At 33.7% G+C, this 17,872-nt stretch overlaps 1 protein-coding gene across 5 annotated transcripts in view; it reads right to left on the bottom strand.

The window, feature by feature from the left end:
* Positions 1-17,872, bottom strand: part of SIK3 (SIK family kinase 3) — a 216,685-nt gene that overhangs the window by 87,767 nt on the left and 111,046 nt on the right. For all 5 annotated transcript variants that reach the window (XM_011383189.2, XM_023524879.1, XM_011383188.2 and 2 more), the window contains exon 3: positions 14,802-14,865. In XM_011383189.2, the coding sequence (XP_011381491.1) occupies positions 14,802-14,865 (64 nt within the window). The remainder of the gene's footprint in view (positions 1-14,801; positions 14,866-17,872) is intronic.

Below are 17,872 nucleotides of genomic sequence, written 5' to 3'. Positions count from 1 at the left end.
GCAGTATCAGATGACATGGAGATGGAGATCAACCATGTGGGCAACCAATTAATCAAGGCTATGTAAAATAAAAACTCTGAATACAGAGCCGCAGCTTAAGTTCCCTATTGGCAATACTCTGTGCATATTATCACACATCAATACCTGGAGAGTACTAATACATCCTGATTTCACAGGGAAAGGAAAACAAAAGCTCTGTATTTGGTACATCTCATAGACTCTGTGCTTCTTTCTTCCCTTAGCTGATTTTAATTTGTATCCTTTCCCTGTAATAAACTGTACTGTGAGCATTATAGTTTTCAGTGAATTCTGTGAGTCCTTTTCAGCAAATTATCAAAGGTGAGGTGGTTTTGAGAACTTCTCTAACTTGCAGTTGGTGTCAGAAGTGAGGGTGGTCTTGGAGACAGTGCTCTAACTTTGTAGTTGTCTAACTCTCTGTTGGCCTAAAACTCTTATCTTAGTTTTTAAATTTAAATATAAATTAAATTCAAAATTCAGTTCCTCAGTTGCTCTACATACATTTCAAATGCACAACAGCAACATGCAGCCAGTGGCGACTCTACTTACTGGGAAATGCAGTTTTAGACTTTTATCACTCTAATCCTCTTATGCACAGCATACTTGCTTTTCAATTTCATCTAGACTTCTAGCTTTTTATTTTCCTTCTACTTACCCTCTCCCTTTTCAGCCTCAGCCCAATGACCCACACAGTAATTATTTTACTGTTAGTGGCCCCAAATCTTTTGCCACCTGTCTCTGTTTCATTTGCACATGTCCCATAAACCTCAAGTCCAATGTCTTTCTTACCCCATCTACTCAAAGATAGCTGAGTACTGCTGAAGGGGAAAAAAAAAAATCATTCAATCTGGCTTCCACCTCCTTCATTCCATTGATATTGCCCTTGCCAAAGTCACACATGATGTCCTAGTTGCCAGTTGTTAGTCTTTATTTTACTTAACCTCTTGGGAGCATCTAAACTCTTGATCATTTCCTTCCAAAACTCTCTCTTTTGGCCTCCACAAAGTGTTCTACTTTTGATTCTCCTCCTATTGTAGTGACTGTTCCTTTTAGTATCTTTTGCTGGACCTCCTTTCTCTGCTCTTTTAACACTGATTTTTCTCTCACCTCTCTTTTTCTCCATATTTACCTTGAATGATACCTACTCCCCTGTTTTTAAAGGCCATCTATATATTAGTAACTATCAAAGTTTTATGTTCAGCCAAACTCCAGTATTTCCTATAGGTCTTTAGCTAGACATTCCACAGACACCTAAAATGTCTTATGTCATTCTCATTCCCCATTTAAACTTCCCACACAAATTACTCATTTCCCCTCTTTAAACCTGCTTTTCCTCCTTTAATTTCCTATTTATATTTGTAGCACTATGATCAATCCAATAACACAAGTCAGAAAATTGAGAGTTACCCTAGATCAGGGAAGGGCAAACTACGGCCCATGGGCCAAATTCAGCCTACTGCCTGATTTTTTTAAATAATACCTTAATTCAGATATAATTCAGAAGCCATAAAGTTCACCATTTTAAAAGGTAGAATTCAGAGGTTTTCAGTATATTCACAACATTGCCTGTTTGTGTAATAAAGTTTTACTGGAACACAGCCATGCCATTTGTTTACCTGTTGTCTACGACCACTTTCAGTACAGTACAACAGCAAAGTTTAGTAGCTTTGCACAGAGACTATTAAAAAAACTGTAAAGCTTAAAATATTTGCTATCTTGGCCTTTCAAAAAAGAAGTTTGTCAAACTATCCTAGACTGTCTGATCCTTTTCAACTCCCATAATCAATTTATTATCAAATCCTTAATATATTACACTTAAATTATAGTTAGAGCTACTATAAATTGCCTAAACACGTCTTAAATATTAGAGCTACCAGTGAGAACTTACTATAAATATTCTAAGATTATTTTTTAAACTTTTAAAAATTTGAGGTATAATGAACATGACATAAAATTAACTAAAGTATACACTTCAAAAGTTTCAATATATTCACTATACTGTGCTATTATCACCCCTATCTCATTCTAGAATATTTCCATCACCCCAAAAAGAAACTCTGTACCAATAAGTAGTCAGCCCTAGTTCTCCACTACTCCCATTTCCTGGTAACCACAAATCTACTTTCTGTGTCTATGGATTTTACACTTCATATAAATGAAATCACAATGTGGCCTTTTCTGTCTGGCTTCCTTCACATAATGTTTTCTAGGTTTATCCATGCTCTAACATGTATCGATACTTCATCTCTTTTTACCATAGAATAATATTCCTTTAAATGGATATACCCCATTTTCTTCACCCATTCATCAGTTGATAGACATATGTCTTGCTTCAATTTTTTTAGCTATTATAAATAATGCTGCTAATGAGCATGCTGCATGGACTAAACACTTTAAAAACACATAACCTTTACAACAACTCTTTGAAATAAGTGACATCATCATCATTGTTGTCGTTGTCGTCATCGTCGTCATCGTCGTCATCATCATCATCATCTTCATTTTAAAAATGAAAATACTAAGGTAGTGAGATTTAAAAACTCACCCAAGGTCATAAAGGTAGTAAGCGATAGAGTTAAGATTTGAATCACAGAAGTCTGACTATATCATATTCTTAACTACCAACAATGCTGCCTTGTTTAACTATAACTATAATCCATTTTTTCTGTCTTTATTACAACTAGTTATCGGATCCTCCTCAGCTTCCACCTGTTTTACTGCAGTAGCCTTCTAACTGTTCTCCCAGACTCTAGTCTCATCTCCCTCAAATATATTCTCATTTTGCCACCAAAATACTCTTTCTAAATCATAAGTCAAACTGTGTCCAGGTCTTTTTTAAAGTCCTTCTGTGGCTCATTATCACCTAACAGTGGATCAGACGTTTAGTGGCCAGATTCATTTATTTAAATAAAAGCTTATGTGATAAATACCATACGATTTCACTTAAATGTAGAATTTAAGGAACAAAAAGAACAAACCAATTAAAAACAGACTCACAAATATCGAGGAAAATCTGGTGACGGCCAGAGGGGATGGGGGATTGGGGGTCTGAAGGGTTAAAGAGTACACATTAGCAGTTGATATTTCATCACGGGGATGGGGAGCATGGCATAGGGAATGCAGTTAGCATTAAGCATTAACATATTGGCTAAGTAGAGAGCCAGAGGAGAGAAAGAGCAATTAGGGGGATCGTTTTATAAACTATATAAATGTCTACCCAATGTACTGTATACTTGAAACTAATAAAAAAAAATTTTTAAATCTTATGTGGAAATCCAACAGGCATATTAGGTATAAAAGTGGAGATGCTCTTGTTGAATAGGAGGAAAAAATGGAGGTTAGTTGAATGTATTTGTGAGGAAAGCATAATCCCTTAGCCTTGCCTTGTATACCTACCTCCTCAGAGTAGGCATCTTAGACATTTCCAAAAAACCCTTAGAACTTTTAGAATAATCTCAGAAACCACTAGCCCATCACTTAATTCTCTAAGAAACTATTTCTAGTTCCCTGAATACACCAACTTGCTTCAGTGCTTTATAGTCCTCACATATATTTCCCTCGGGAAAACTTACTTCCACTCAGAAAACTTCTCATACTTGAAAACTTTATAAAGCCTCCTCTAACATACTTCTTATTCCAACAATTGCAAATATTGTTCACCATCTTTATCATATTCTGACTGTTGATGCCCTTTGTACAATACAGTACTCAAAACTGTAGATAATATGCCAGATAAGATGTGACAGTCACAAAGGGTAAAACTAGAATAATTTTCTCAGCAAATCTGAAGCTGAGTTTGGAATCAAACAACCAACTACTATCCAAAGCAGTCTTGTGTCTTAATCTGCCAACAACATTAGGATAAAGTTCCCAGCTAGTAACCTTTATATCTAGAGCAGAAACTTTCAAGTACCATAATTTATCTCTTCAAGCAACTTTGCAAAAATCTGGATCAAATCTACCATCTATGTTCTTCACTCCTATACCTAAATTGCCAAATACTGCTAACAAACAATTCATAAAATAAGCCAAAAATGGAGTGCCAACAAAGTTAATATCTGCAACAACTGCTGGCCTACCATTGCTTCCTATCAGTCTTTCAACTTGTCCTCTATCAATTTCCTTTAGCTGCTATTGGAAGATCTCAACCTAGCATACAGATTGTTTTCCTACTTCTCAAAAATTAGTATTAGGTAGTCAGACTCTCAACTTTAATCCCCCAAACATCAATCTCACACAAATGCTTCTGCAAATTTATCAGTCTTCAACTATATCCCTGCCTTCTTCCTTTCTATCTCACTCAAAACTAATCCCTCCACCTATGCACTAAAATATATCCCTTTGTATATCCTTAAGGAATGCTCCACTAAATCTCTCTCTCCCTATGTCCACATTTCCTCTGTACTACTGGTTCTTTTCCCTCAACATAACATATAGGCTTAAGTTAAATATATAATAAAAAGACAACACACACTCAACCAATGCTCCTTCTAGTTATTCTTTCCCATCACAGTCGAGTTTCTCAAGAGTCATTTAAACCACTGGCCTTCAAAGTTCTGATTTTTATCTTAGTGGATACTCTAGGGATTATAATGTGCATCTTAATTTATCACAATCTACTTTAAATTAATACTGACTCAATTTTGGTAAAATATAGCAACTTTGTTCCAATATACCTCCATTTCTTCAACTTTTCTTTACATAATTATATTACATCAATATGTTGGAAATCTAGAAATGAAGTGTTCTAAGTACTTCTTTAAGCCATTTTATGTCTTTTAAAGAAATTTAAAAGAGAAAAGGGGAAAAGTATATATATACAGTCTTTCATTTCCAACATATTGATCTTCTCTGATTTTATTCATTTCCTCCTGCGGATATGAGTTACCATTTGCTGTCATTCATCCTGAACACTTTCTTTTGAATGCCTTGTATTCTCAGTCTTTGGTTATTTTCAAATGTCTTTATTTTCAATTTGATGGATAGTTTTACTAAATATAGAATTTATGGTTTACAGTTTTTTTACTCCAGAATTTTAAATATGTCAATCCTCTGCTCTCTGACCTCCATTTTTTTTGGATAAGAACTCAGCTATAAATCATATTGTTGTAACCCTATATGTGATGTGTCATTTTTCTCTTGCTGCTCTCAAAATTCTCTGTCTTTCAGCAAATTGACAGTGATGTGTATAGATGTGGCTCTCTTTCTGTTTATCCTAATTTAGGTTCATTGAGCTTCTTGAAAATATAAATTAATGTTTCATGATACATTTTGGAAGTTGTCGGTCATTATTTCTTCAACTATTTTTTCCTGTCCCTTTCTCTTTCTTCTCTCTTTCTGGAATTCCCATTACAAATATGTTGGTATACTTGCTATGTCCCACCATTTTCTGAGATTCTGATAATTTTTTTCAATTATTTTCTCTCTGTTCTTCAGGTTGGATTATTTTTATTGCTGTGTCTTCGAGATTGCTAGTTCTTTCTTCTGCCGCCTCGAGTTTTATATTAAGCTCATCTCGTGATTTTTTTTTTCATTTTAGCTATTCTACTTTCCAACTCTAGAGTTTCCATTTTGCTCTTTTTTATAGTTTCTATTTCCTTAGTGAGACTCCCTATTTGTTAAGGCATTGCCATCATATTTCTGTGCATTATTTAGACATGATTTCTTTTAATTATTTAAACAAATTTGTAATAACTGTCATGAAGTTTTTGCTAAAAACAATATCTAGATCCACTCAGAGAAATTTTCTATTGATTACTTTTCTTTCTGAGTATGGGTCACAGGTTCCTGGATTTTTTCTTTAACATCATATAGAATTAATCTAAAATTTTAGGAATTTTGACCAACTCTTTTGCATAAAAAATGATTAAATTAAAAGCCTTAAAGGGGGGAAGCTAGAGACACTGCTCTATGTAAGTAGAGGATATGTTAATTTATAAATGTTAGTTCTGTAATCAAGCCACTGCTGGTGACTAAAACTCCCGATAATAATGTTCTAAGAAAATCTGTCTGACCCTTTTTTCAATGGGGATTTAGTAAGAGGGTAAAAAATACTTCATATTAAGATTGTTTTGCTGCTATGTCCATGACCTAAATTTCCAAAACAAAAATGTGGCTTATATTTGTAATAAAAAATCCTCCCAGAAACATAGTTGAAGTCCATTTATATGGAAAAACAGATTCTTCAACCTAGTGAGTGGAAAAGAACATGTGCTCTGGAGTCAGACAGTTCTTGGATTAAATCTCAGCTCTATCACTGATTAATTATATGACCTTAAGAAAATTATTTAGCCTCCTTGAACTTCAGTTTCTTTTTAAAATGATAAAAATATCTATATTACAAGGTTAATGTGAAGGTAAAATTAAATGAATGAAGACACTACCTTACTTTAGCACCTCACTGTTCTCAAATATTACTGTACTGCTTCCTAACTGGTCTTGGTACTCTCCATCCCAATTCCTCTCCATATAACAATACATCATGATAAAATTCAATTCTTTTACACAGTTGGTTCACTCATTCATTCAATAGTTACTGATCATTTCCCTCAGTAAATACCTGAGTTTAACAATCTAAATTGGAGAGCAAGAAGAAACATAGGGATACAATGGTGAGCAAAACAAACACGGCTCCTAAATTAGTTTTTGTTGTCTGGCGGGAAAGAGAAACCATTACACAATTATAAAAATAAATGTAAAACAACAACTGATATAAGTACTACTAAGAAAGGATATAGTGCAATGAGAAAATGTGATAGGGGATTTGGTGAAGTCAGAGATCTCACCCAAAGCCCTTTACTATTGAGCCTTTCCTATCTTACCAGACTCACTTCTGGTCATTTTCTCACATACAGCCTATATTTAAAACATACTAATTTATATGAAATATGAAATATACAATGCGCACTCTCATCTTGAAATCTTTTGAACATGCTAAAGCACTTATGAAATACCTTCCTCCCTCCTGCTTAATTCCAGCAAATATCCCAAGATTGCAGTTCTTACATTAGTTCTTTAAAGTCTTCACCACACATGAGGTTAATATTAATCACCTGATCAAGTAGGTATCTACCCATTCCTCCACCTGGTAACTGATTATCCCCCTTGTAAATGATTACTATTTCATGGGGAGATATGCTGAGATTATGCCAAAATCCTCTCTTAATCTGCATTAGTTTCCTAGCACTGTCAAAAAAAGCCACAAAGTAGGTAGCTTTAAACAAATGTAATTCATTCGCTCAGTTCTTCAGAAGCAAGAAGTCCCAAATCAAGGTACAGATAGGGTCCCACTCTATCTGGAGGCTCTAAGAGAGAATCTTCTTTATGCCTCTTCTAGCTTCTGGTGGTTGCCAGTTTTCCTTGACTTGTAGCTACGTCACTCCAATCTATTTTGTTCTTCCTCAAGATTGTTTTAGCTATTCCAAGTCCCTTGCAATTCCATATGAATTTTAGAATTAGAATCAGGTTATTAATTTCTACAGAAAGGTCAGCTTAGATTATGATAGGGATCATGCTAGATCTGTATGTCAATTTGAGTAGTACTGCCATCTTAACAATGTTAACACTATGAACATGAAATGCTTTTCAATCATTTAGATCCTCTTAAATTTCAACATGTTGAAATTTTTGTACTTTTCTGAGTATAAGATTTGCAATTCTTTTCTAAAATTTGCTATTTAATTCTTATTGTAAACTGAATAGTTTTATTTCTTCCATTTTCAGATTGTTCATTGTAAGGGTATAAAAATACAAATGATCTACATATATTTTCTTGTATCCTGCAACCTTGCTATAATCTTACATAGTTCACTAAGTTTTTTAGTGGATTCATTAGGATTTTCTATATAAAAGATCATATCATCTGTGATTATAATTTTACTTTTTCCTTTCCAATTTAGGTACCTTTCTTGCCTAATTACTGTGGCTAGGACCTCCAGTACAATGTTTAAATAGAAGTGGAGAGAGAAGAAATCTTTCTTATTCCTCATCTGAGGGGGAACACGTCTGATCATTCACCATTAAGTATGATGTTAGCTGTGCGTTTTTCAGAAATCTTTTATCAAATTAAAGAAGTTCCCTTCTATTTCTAGTTCATTCAATGTTTTTATCATTAAAGAGTGTTGGATGTGTCAAGTGCTTTTTCTGCACTTATTGATTGTGTCATCTGTTTTTTCTTTACTGATATGACATATTGCATTAATGGATTTTCGATTGGCGAACCAACCTTGCATTCCTAGGATAAATTCTACTTGATCACAGTGTATAATTTTTCTTATACATTGCTGGATTTCATTCATAAACAAATTTTATTGAGAATTTTTGCATCCACAGTCATAAGAGATATTGGCCTATAGTGTTCTTGTGATGTCTTTTTCTGGTACTGGTATTAGGATAATACTGACCTCATAGAATTCAGGAGTGTTCCCCCCTCTTCTATTTTTTAGAAATTTGTAAAGAATTGCTATTAGATCTTTGAATGTTTGGTAAAATTAATCAGTGCAGCCATCTGGGCATGGACTTTATTAATTTTTTGACCACTGCTTCAATTTCTTCACTTGATATAGATCTATTCAGATTGTCTTTTCTTGAGTCAGTTTCAAGTTTGTGTCTTTCTAGGAATTTTTCCATTTTATCTAAGTTAAATGATTTGTTGTATAGTTGTTCAGATATTCCTTTATAATACTTTTTATTTCTTTGAGGTCATTATTAATGTCCCTTCCTTTCCTTTCTGATTCTAGTAATTTGAGTCTATCTTTTTTCCTTGGTCAATCTAAAGATTTGTCAATTTTACTGAACTTTTCAAAGAACCAGCTTTTGGTTTCATTGAGTTTTTTTGTTGTTTGGTTGATTTCTTCTACTGTTTTTTCATTAATTTCTGCTATAACCTTCTGTATTTCCTTCCTTCAGCTTGCTTTACATTTGGTTTACTCTTATTTTTCCAATATCTTAAAAGACTAGGTAACTGATCTTTCTTATTATAGGAATTTTACAGTTATACACTCACACGTACTCCCTTTGCTCTGTTTGGCAAGAATATTACACATATATTACATTACAGGCCTAACGATTCATTATACATATAATTTATAATTTATATAATATGTAATTTCATACAAGTGATTTTAAATAAGTTAAGAGAAGAAAGGAGAAAAGTATGCATCTCTTCTGTCTTTTATAAAATGCTAAGCACTGCTTTAGATGCATACCATAGGTTTTGGTCTATTGTGCCTTTATTTTCATTCATCTTACTATATTTTCTGAATTCATTTTTTTATTTCTTTGACCCATTGCTTACTTCAAAATATACTGTTTAACTTTCACATATTTGTGAGCTCTCCAAATGTTTCCCTGCTATTCATTTCTAATTTTATTCCACTGTGGTTGCAAAACAAAATTACTGCTAACTTTCAACATTTATTCAGGTTTGTTTTATGGCTATGGTCTTATCCTTGAGAATGTTCTGCGTTTACTTGAGAAGCAAGAATAATGTGTTATTGTGTAGTGTTCTACAGATGTATGTTAAGTCTTGCTGGTTTATAACGTTGTTTAAGTCTTATTTTTCCCTACTGATCTTCTGTCTAGTTTTTCTATCCATTGTTGCAAGTGCGGATAAGGGAAGCCTCTATTATCATTGTCTATTCTTCCCTTCATTTCTGTCAGTTTTGGTTTAATGTATTTTGGTATTCTATTATTAGACGCATGTTTATAACTGTTATATTTTCCTACTGTACTGACCCTTTTATCATTATAGAATGTCCCTCTTTATCTCTAGTAAGTAGAGAAAAATTTTTTTTGTTTTAAAGTTTATTTTGTCTCATATCAGCATAGCCACTCCAGCTTTGCTGTGGTTGCTCTTTGCATGATATATCTTTTTCTGTCCTTTTACAATTTCAGTCTATCTGTATCTTTGAATTTAAAGAATATCTCCTTTACACAACATACAGTTGAATCACGTGTTTTTTAGTCTAACAATAGTTGCCTCTTCATTAGATTATTCCATCTATTTATACTTAAATACTGATATAGTTGGATTTATATCTGCTATTTTACTTTTTGTTTTCTATATATTTCATGCCTTTTTTGTTGTTCTATTCCTCCCTTACTGCTTTCTTTTGCATTAAGTGAACATTTTCTAATGAAGCATTTCAATTTCTTTAATGAATTTTTACGTTATAACTTTTGAGGCTTTTTTTTTAGTGATTGTTCTAGGTTTACCATGTATATTTTATCTTATTCAAATGGGCTTCTGATTTATACTAGCTTAATTCCAGTGATTACATAGGACTGTTATTCCTTTCTAGCTCTATTCCTTTTTCCTCCTTCTGTAGTATTTTTTAATAAACATTATATTAATTAACGTTAAAAATCCAACGATACATTGTCATAATTATTTCTTTACATCTTAGTGATTTCCTTGACTCAATGCAGTTTTTCTCATACACACCTCCTTTGTGCTGTTATTGGCAAGTATATTACATATCTATTCCATAATAGGCCTAATAATTCATCACATATAATTTATAATTATATAATTTCATTCAACTGATTTATAAGTAGGTTAAGAGAAGATAGAAAAAGAATGCATCTCTTCTTTTATAATTACATAATTACCTTTATTGGTGCTCTTTTTTGTGTGTGTGGACTCAAATTAACATCTGAAGTCACTTGTTTTCATCCTGAAGTATTTCTTTAATATTTCTTGTATGGTGGGTCTGCCAGCATAGCAAATTCCCTGTTTCTAATAACCTGAGAAAGTATTTCACCTTTATTTTTGAAAGATAGCTTTACCAGATATAGGATTTGGGCTAATAGTTTGGTTTTTGTTGTTGTTGTTTTTTGTTTTGTTTTGTTGTTGTTTTGAGCATTTTAAAAATATTAGCCAATTGTCTTCTAGCCTCCATTGTTTCTGCTGAAAAATCCAATGTTAATCTTATGGAATTCCCTTTAAGCGATGCATCATTTTTCTCTCAGTGCTTCCAATACTTTCTTCTTGTTTTTGACTTTCACTATTCATACGATGATGTATCTGCGTATGGCTCTATTGGCATTTAATCTAACTTGGATTTTGTTGAGCTTCCTGTACATACAGGTTACTGCTTTTCTAATAAATCTGTGAAGTTTACAGCCATTATTTCCTTGTATATTTTTTTCTGCTTCTTTTTCTCTCTCCTAGTACTCCCATTATACATATATTGTTGCACTTGATAGCATCCCACATTTCTGAGGCTCTGTACACTGTTCTTAATTTGTTTTTCTCTCTAATCTTCAACTTGCATAATATCTATCACTCTACCTACAAATTCACTTCTTCTGCCAGTTCACATTTACATTTAAGCCTCCTTAATGAATATTTTTATTTCAGTTATTTAATTTTTCAATTTCATCATTTCCATTTGGTTCTTTTAAAAAATAATTTCTATCTCTTGATATTCTCATCATATATTTTTTTGATACTTTAATTGTGAATTCCTTTGTTTCTGTGAACATGTCAAAATGTCTTTTTCTAAGAGACTTATGGACATGCACTATAGACTACAGGTTACCAGAGGGTAGTGGGTGGGGAAGGAAGGGGGGAGATAGACTGGGTAAAGGGGATCAAATATATGGTAGCTGAAGGAAACTGGACTTCGGGTAGTAAACACACAATAGAATATACAGATGTCAAATAATAATGTACACTTGAAAATTACATAATTGAATTAACCAATGTTACCCCAATAAACTTAATTTTTAAAAAGTTAAAAAAAAGTCTTTTTCTGATAAATCTAACATCTAGTCTCTCCACAGTTTCTGTGGCCTGCTTTTATTCCAGTGTGTGGGTCACACTTTCATGTTTCCTTGCATGCCTTGTAGCTTTTTCTTGTTGTTGGAAACTAGACATTTTTGGTAATATACTGTAGCACCTCTGGGTACTGGTATAAGCTACCCTTCTGAGGCATGTTATTGTTATTGCTTGCTTATTTGTTTAGTGACTAGCTAGATTGTTTTAGTGAAGTTTATTCCCCCATATATAGTGTTCAGCTTCTGATGCTATTCCACAGATTTGGTATATCCACAGTTACCTTCAGATCACTGGATCACTCACTGTAGTTGGGTAGGGCTCTCTTCCAGTCTTCCTTGACCACACCCAGCTGTTAAACTCCAGTAATTGCTAGCTGGTTACTCTACTGTTTTCAGCAATGCCCTGGAGACATAAATTGGTCTACAAACAACCCAATCAAATTCTGGTTTTTCTGAAACAATAGTTTCTGAGATCAATGTTTGATTTTTGTTCTGACCTCAGAAGGCTTTGTGCTTTATTCCCTGGTTCTCTCCAGCAAACCAGCAAGGCTACAGTTTAGCCTATCTCTGGAATCTCCTCTGAAATCACTTTTCTCACAACCTCCACTGTTCTTGTGAGTGTCTTCAGGTATGAACTTCATTCTCTGTTGCAAATGAAGTCCCTTTGGGAAGAAATTAGGAGCTGTTTAATGGTCTGTTTCTCTCTCTGGACAAATCTCTAAGCCAGGTCTCTGAAGCTAGGTATGGGGACCATGGCAAAGTTATTTCTGAGTGACACTCCCACTCCAAGAGCTAAGAACTCAGAGGAGGGAGAGCGGATGCAGTTTTAGATCTCAGCTTGCCTCTCTTGGGATGGAACCAACAACTTACAAGCTGAGGCAAAAGTAATATGGGCCCCAGTATTTTCAGTGTGCCACACTCAAGTTGGGCCTGAGTAGAAGAAAGGAGTCCCCACTCCTCAACTGCACTCACCCGGGACTTAGCAGCAGCAACAGGTATCTGGGGGAGTGATGAGAAATGCTGATGTGCTATACCTCCAGGAAGAAAGCTGTTAGTCTAGATTGGGGAGACTGGCGAGGGCGGGGGCGTTGTATTCAGACTATAGGAGACCCGAATGGAAGCTCTACCTCACTGAGCTGGCAAGGGAGAAAGAGGAAGCAGTACTAGTTTAAAAACCCCAGACTTTTTAATTGCTTACCAAATTTTTATATAGATGTTCTTGAATAAATGCTTTTCATTAGCTCTTCACCCTTAGGACCAGTTCCAGAAACTTGAAATGGCTGGGTCTTTGGGGTTATTTTTAAAATCATTTTCACTGGGGAGTGGATCAGCAGAGCTATCAAGCCAGAAGTCGATCTCTCATTTGTTCTAAACATGGAGGTGAAGGTAGCAAAGGGCTAGAGTTCTATATATGCTATCTCATTTAATCTTCGCAACTCTGATGCAGATATTACAGACCTTGATACTAAGTCCAAGAATCATTTAGTAACTTTCTCCAACTAAAGTAGCAAAAGGTACCAAAGATCTGATTCAAAAGCAGGTCTAACTGCTTCCAAAGCTCATGTTCTTAATTAAGCCCATCCTTTCATCTTTTACACAAATACTTTTAAAAATCAGAGCTCATGAGACGTTATTTCTCTGTTGTACTCACAATGATGTCTTAAGGTCATTTTCTTTCTCATCTAGATCTGTTTTCAACAGAAGTATTATTCTGCTTCCCTTAGCCTTGAGCTACATTCCCACAAAGAATCTATGACCAGGAGATTGTTATCTTTTCTATACTTTTAAAATCTGTTTTCCTAAAGAACAAAGTAGATCTGTTGTGTATTGTGTTAGATTTTTTTAATTATTATAAACATTAAGATAACATGGTCTCTTTTCTCCCAAGATTAACATTGTACATAATAAGCACACATAGAAAGCCAACTAAAAATATTATTAAGAAATGATACCGCCTTTAAAAACGACTCATACTTACGAAGATTCTTAAACACAAAATTATAATATTTCTGGAGAACACTTAACACACCCAAAAATCCATACAGTCACGACTGACCAGTCATTAATAAGATTCTACTTTAAAAGTGATTTCATGCCTTCAAATATAAATTAGTAAGTGCCAATATTTAATAAAAAAATTCTTACCATGTATATTTTAACTAAAATAAGACCCCCAAAATAAACTAGATAAACCTAAAGTATATAAGAACCTTTCTCTGTAATTACTTGCAAAAAGGAAAAAAAATTAAAATAAAAATACAAATAAAAAATATAAAATTATTTTAAAAACTTAAAAAAATTAAGACATGTCAACCTAGATTTGAAGGTTTTATTAGCCTTTACTTCTACTTGGCTCCATTTAACATTGTTAAAAAAAGGGTGGGGGGCGGGGATGGTCAGTTTTTACCACCTCGTTAAAGTCAGATTTCCTGGTAACAAATACTCCTGCTTAATTTTGATATTGTGCTAAGCTAAGTATTCAAGAAAAAAATAGCTACTGAAGACAGAACCTCCAAAATTACAAGAATCATCAAGGGAACTGTGAACATATGGTAAGGAATATGGTTACATGTTGTTTTAACAAATTTTAAAGAATGCATTAGGGTGAGATTGTTTGCTCCAAGTGGCTCTTTCTCACACAACAGAAGCCCACACACTTGTGGAGGTTCTGTCACACTTGGTAACCCCAGTTAGAATCTGACAATAGGAAAGACTCTCAAATCCCACGTTCAGAAGGGATGTTTGTTCCTAGACATCTTTAATCTCAACTGTCAACACCTGACTAAAATAAACAAAATACCTTTGCTAAGGAAAGAAAGATGGTGAAGAGATTTAAATAGGTGAATAAAAAATAATTAAAATTACTTTGTTGATAAAAAATGACAGCACTGAAGGACAGCATCAAGTGACAGCTGCTCAAGTGACAGAGGCATCGAATAGCTATTTTAGGTTTGCCATAGTGTGCTCAATAGCTGTTTAAAGAATGCAATAAATGTACTTACCAAATATTTCCCCTCCACTAGCATATTCTGTCACCAGATAAATCATCCGTTCTGTCTCCATAACCTGGTGCAAAGGCAGGAAAGTGACAGACAGTGACACAAATGACAGGCTGACATCATAAGAAGAGAAACTAATGACTCCTCCTTTGTCATATGAAATATTAATAACCATTACTGCTTAAAGGAACTTAAAACACTGGTGGGAGTAGAGAGATATAAATGTTACTAAGAAGAAAGGGGGAAAATAGGTATTGCTCCATGTTCTTAAAAGCAGGAAATATTTACTACTTGAGAGAGACAGTCCTTTTGTTGTTCTGTGAGAACTCTGCAATCTCTTAAGCTCCACAAAACTGAGAAGCGAAGAAGCTGCCAAGAACCAAAAAGTTCACATTTAACATTAATCACCTGAAGCTCAAAAAACCAACCAAAATACAGAACACCTTAGGCAAAACAATGGAAATCACTCAAAAACTACATAGAAATCACATATGGCTGTGTTTTTTAAAAAACAGAAATGACAACTTTCCTTTCCACTAACCATTTATTCAAAACTGGGAAGAATAATGTAAATATTCAACATTTCAAGTAATATAAATTACTCATTTGTACTTTGTCCTGGTCTCTATTTTACTAATATATATTTTACACAAAATTTTCATATTTTACACATAATAAATGTTTAATTACACAAACATTTAATAATTATATAAATACGATATAATTATTATATATAATTATATTTTAGTAATATTTTGTGCTTTTTTATTAGTTACAGTGTGTTATCAGCCCTTTCTTCCTTTTTACTTTTTTCATTATTTTTAAAGTCATATATGACTATATATGCTCATTACAAACATTTTAAATACCTAGTATGTAAAAAGATCAAAAGTTTTCCTCTTCTCAATCCCCTTCATTTTATTCCCCAGAGTAAACCCTGTTAATAGCTTACTCTATATCATTCTAGAGCAGTGCTATCCAATAGAAATACAATAAGCCTCATATATGATTTTAACTTTTCTAGTACCCACATTAAAAGAGTAAAAAAAAGGTGAAATTAATTCGGATAAATTTTTTTATTTACCCAAATATGTCCAAAATATTATTTTGAAAAATTTTAATTGTAAACTGCTTCAGTTTTTACATTCAAATTAATTTAAATAAAAGTAAAACTTCAGTTCCTCATTCACTGTAGCCACATTTTAATACTCAATCACCATATGTGGCTAGTGTTTATCATATTGAGCAATACAGTTTTAGACTTTCGATATATTTCACAGTTATTTTGTTAAATTATTTCCCAGTTACTTTCTTTGACACCTTTACGCATTAATACCATATAACGGTATTAGGTATTAGATCTCTCTTTTCAATGGTTTCATGGTACTCCACTGTATGAGGGCACATTAATTTTCTAATCTAATAATTGTGTCATTCTTTTCTTCTCTTTAATTTTTAAAAACTACATATATATATACTGGTGATATTAACCCATTACTTGTTACATGTATTGCTTCTAAGCTCTCTCTACATGTTGATTTATATAACAAAAAAAAGTTCTCTAAAGATAGATAGATGTTTAGAAAAAAATAAAAGTCATATTGTATATGTACCCTGTTGTACTCCCAGGCCTTTTAATGACTGCAAATGTTCTTTGATTATTAAATTTTTTAGGAGTTCAAAAACTTTTCTATATATTTATCTATATTTGGCTCACACTCTAAACCTGAGGAAATTGAAGCTTTGGCAAATATCCTAAAAACTACCTTGATACTACTATACAAAGACAATTTGACAGCCATTCACCAGGGTAGCTCAGAATCTCCCATTAACAATACTAGCTGCCAGAGAGCAAAATTAAAACTTAAAAGAAAGTATTGTTCAAAGCCAGGGTTGAAAGCATGGAAATTCTTATAGGCTAATGAAATCTTGGGTAAGAAAGGTAAATTTGCAGAATTCAGTTATAAGGTTAGTACATATAAGTTAACTTCTTGAGAAAGGTCAGCCTAAGAAGCCCTAAAATTATTTAATGGTGATTTATTTTTAAAAAATGAGGTCAAGAAGTTTATTCAGTCTATCAGGATAGGAAGGAAGCAGAGGTTAGACACCTCTGAGTTTGCAGATACAGGTCTTCAGGCAACACCAGAAAGCTTTCACAGGCTTGCTTCTGGGGCACAAGGTAGGTGTGGTTCAACATAATTTAGTCTGATAAATTTCAACAAGTCTGTTCCTGCTGATCTAATTCATTTCATTATGAGAGCAGCTGGTGCCAGAGAAGAGCCGTAAAGCTGTAGCCTTAACCACACATACTAACATCACAACATGCTTTCTTTTCTATAAAACTAAGACGACGAGAGCTTGCCCATTGTGCCTTGGATGTACTTTCTCCACTTTTAACATGGCCCTGTTTCTGGGCCAGTACCCATTTACTGCAACTAACAGCAGCAAATGAACTGAGTGGGTGACCACTTCCTGCAGTAGTAGGTGATGGCTGCTCTGGTAGAAAGCAGTGAGCAGGACTGGCTCTCTGCAGATGCAGAGCTTATAGCTGCCAACACAAAGCAATTTGAGAAGTTCCCCAAAGCCCCACCTCTCCCAAAATATCTCTTCCACCAGCCTGCTAAGGCAAGATCCTCCCCTCTATCTGGCTTCAAATTCCAGCCATTAGATTTATTGCTCTTGCAGTAAGGCTAGTTATCATGTTTGATGATGGTATGGAATACATATGTTTCTTGGGAAGGTAAGAAAACTAGATTAGAAATCTCTTCCATTACACAAACTGAATCTCTTGGTTATCAAAATAATCAAATACTATCTTGAAAAACTAAAAACTAAGTCAGGACCCTACTAGAATAGAAAGGAGGTAGATTCTGACTGATATAAGAAGCCATCTTAAAATATCCTTTGCAATAATTTTTAACATGATCACAAAAATTAGTATTTAAATCGTTATAAAAATAATGTTATATTCATGTCTAGCTTTTCATCTCTAAAATTTTCAGTTCCTTTTGGGTTTCCCATTCTGTTTTAGGATTCTGACCTAAATAAATAAGTTATCATTTTCTGAATAATCT

Source organism: Pteropus vampyrus, unplaced genomic scaffold (assembly GCF_000151845.1).
Source record: "Pteropus vampyrus isolate Shadow unplaced genomic scaffold, Pvam_2.0 Scaffold505, whole genome shotgun sequence".
Lineage (NCBI taxonomy): Eukaryota > Metazoa > Chordata > Mammalia > Chiroptera > Pteropodidae > Pteropus > Pteropus vampyrus.
Note: the sequence above shows the minus strand (reverse complement) of the source record. Positions and strands in the feature narration are given on the sequence as shown.